This window comes from Rhincodon typus, chromosome 39, assembly GCF_021869965.1.
Source record: "Rhincodon typus isolate 14 chromosome 39, sRhiTyp1.1, whole genome shotgun sequence".
In the NCBI taxonomy this organism is placed as follows: Eukaryota; Metazoa; Chordata; class Chondrichthyes; order Orectolobiformes; family Rhincodontidae; genus Rhincodon; species Rhincodon typus.
Window position 1 is genome coordinate 2757389 of NC_063370.1, and position 2305 is coordinate 2759693.

At 47.4% G+C, this 2305-nt stretch overlaps 1 protein-coding gene across 1 annotated transcript in view; it reads left to right on the forward strand.

Annotated features, from left to right (window-relative positions):
* The first annotated feature begins 303 nt into the window (after positions 1 to 303).
* Positions 304 to 2305, forward strand: part of LOC125487277 (nascent polypeptide-associated complex subunit alpha, muscle-specific form-like) — a 22978-nt gene continuing 20976 nt past the window's right edge. Inside the window, exons 1-2 of the mRNA XM_048618146.1 lie at positions 304 to 402; positions 828 to 866. Of these exons, the coding sequence (XP_048474103.1) occupies positions 360 to 402; positions 828 to 866 (82 nt within the window). The 5' untranslated portion in view covers positions 304 to 359. The remainder of the gene's footprint in view (positions 403 to 827; positions 867 to 2305) is intronic.

The following is a 2305-nucleotide window of genomic DNA, read 5'->3' on the forward strand; positions in this document are numbered from 1 at the left end:
GCACTGTCGGAGGGTCAGTGCTGAGGGAGAGCCGCACTGTCGGAGGGTCAGTGCTGAGGGACAGTAGGATTCTCTGAACAGCATCCATAAATCTGATGGGGAATTTGGAATCATTCTGATTGTTACTGTGGAAAGTAGTGAGCGATGAAGGCAATTGAAGAAAGAGATTTGTTATCTTGGAGCTGGGAGATCCTGGTGTGAAATCTCCAGCAATAAATCCAGACACAGTTGGCAAAGCTCTCTCCATTCCTTTGGAAACAAGTGAATGTTTTTTAATTCTGTTTTTACTTCCTATTCCAGAACCTCCAGGCTTCATATACACCCCAGAGAGAGCAAAGAAAGTATTCCCGCTGTTGAACATGGATACCCCTCTAACACTGCGACGAGGCAGGAGACAGTCTGGTGAGTGTGTGTCACACACCTCGCTCTCTGTCCCTCTCTCACTCTCTGTCTCTGCCTCTCTCTCTGTTTCTCTCTCTCTCTTTCTCTTCCTCTCTCTCTCTCTCTGTCTCTTTGTCCCCAAATCTCATCCCTTACCCACTCTCTGCGTGCATTTCTATATCAGAACGATGGTTCAGTGGTTTGATCCCACCCTCGGGTGACTGTCTGTGTGGAGTTTGCATATTCTCCCCGTGTCTACGTGGGTTTCCTCCGGGTGCTCCAGTTTCCTCCCACAGTCCAAGGATGTGCAGGTTAGGGTGGATTGGCCATTGGAAATTGTACTGCCGTGTTCGGTGTAGGTGGGTTTTGGGGATATCAAACTCTCAAGGACAAAGTGTGCATTAAGGACATGACCTGAACAGAAAATGTTTTTCTTTTCATTTCAGAACCAAGCAAGCAGATCCAGGCAGTGATTGATCAGAGTGGTATGTGATTTCTCTGGTGCTGGGAGTCCCTTTGCACATTCGCACTCTCTATTTAGGCTGACCGTGGGTGTATGCTCGGCCTTTCTGTGGGGTGGGTCTGGATTCACCTGTTTATGAGCTGCATTGTGTGTTTTTCAGTTCCCAATCCCACAGTCGTGCCATTTCTCTATGAGCTAATCTCAATTACCCGTCTCACAGCACCACCAATTCATGGCATAGTAAATCACACAGGAGCAGTCTTTCACCATTCGGCCCCTCAAGCCCATTCTATCACTCAGTACAGTCATGGCTGCTCTGTTTATAGAATCATCGAGTCAAACAGCATGGAACCAGGCCCTTTGGTCCAACCAGTCCACGCCGACCATAATCCCAAACTAAACTAGTCCCTCCTGCCTACGCTTGGCCCATATCCCTCCAAACCTTTCCTATTCATGTACTTATCCAAATGTCTTGTAAACGTTGTAACTGTACCCACATCCACCACTTCCTCTGGAAGTCCATTCCACACACAAACCACTCTCTGTGTAAAAAATTAGCCCTCATGTCTTTTTTAAATATTTCTCCTCTCACCTTAAAAATATGCCTTCTAGTTTTGAAGTCCCCCACCCTGGGGAAAAGACCCTTCTCATTCACCTTTATCTACACCCCTCATGATTTTACAAACCTCTGTAAGATCAGACCTCAGCCTCCCACACTCCAGTGAATAAAATCCCAGCCTATCCTTATAACTCGAACCCTCCATTCCCAGCAACATCCTGGTAAATCTTTTCTGAACCCTCTCCAGCTTAATAACATCCTTCCTGTAACAGGGTGGCCAGAACTGCACACAGTGCTCTAGAAGAGGCTTCACCAAAGTCCTGTACAACCTCAACATAACGCACCATGTTACTTTCCACCTTTCACTCCCCCTCAAGTGAGAGATGGCTTGGTATTCAGCAGGTAGATGTGGCAATGATATTTCCTGCTGTGGGTCAGTCCAGAACCAGGCGACACTGTTTATAAATGAGGGGTCTCCCTTTGGGCACAGAGATGAGGGGATTTTCTTTTCTGTTGGAGGAATTTGTGACATTGGAACTGTCTGCCTCTGAAGATGGTGGAGATGAGTTGGGGGGGGCGCTGTCATTGAGTAGATTTTCAGGCTGATGCAGGCAGATGATCATTAAGCAGGAGGGGCTATTGAGGGGCGGCTGAGAATGTGGACCTTGAAACACAAACCAATCAGCCATGATCCTGTTGAACAAGGAGCTGAGTACAGGTATTGGGTGGTATGTTGGTGTGCACAGCTGGGAAAAAGTAACTGGAGCCGTTTGATGTAATTGTTGCTGTCGTGTGATGGATGTGGGAAAGTGGCGTTACTGTCTCCATGGAGCACTGTCCATATGTCACTGTTACTGGAGAGAGTAAGGAGTACGTACACACACACAGACACACACACACAC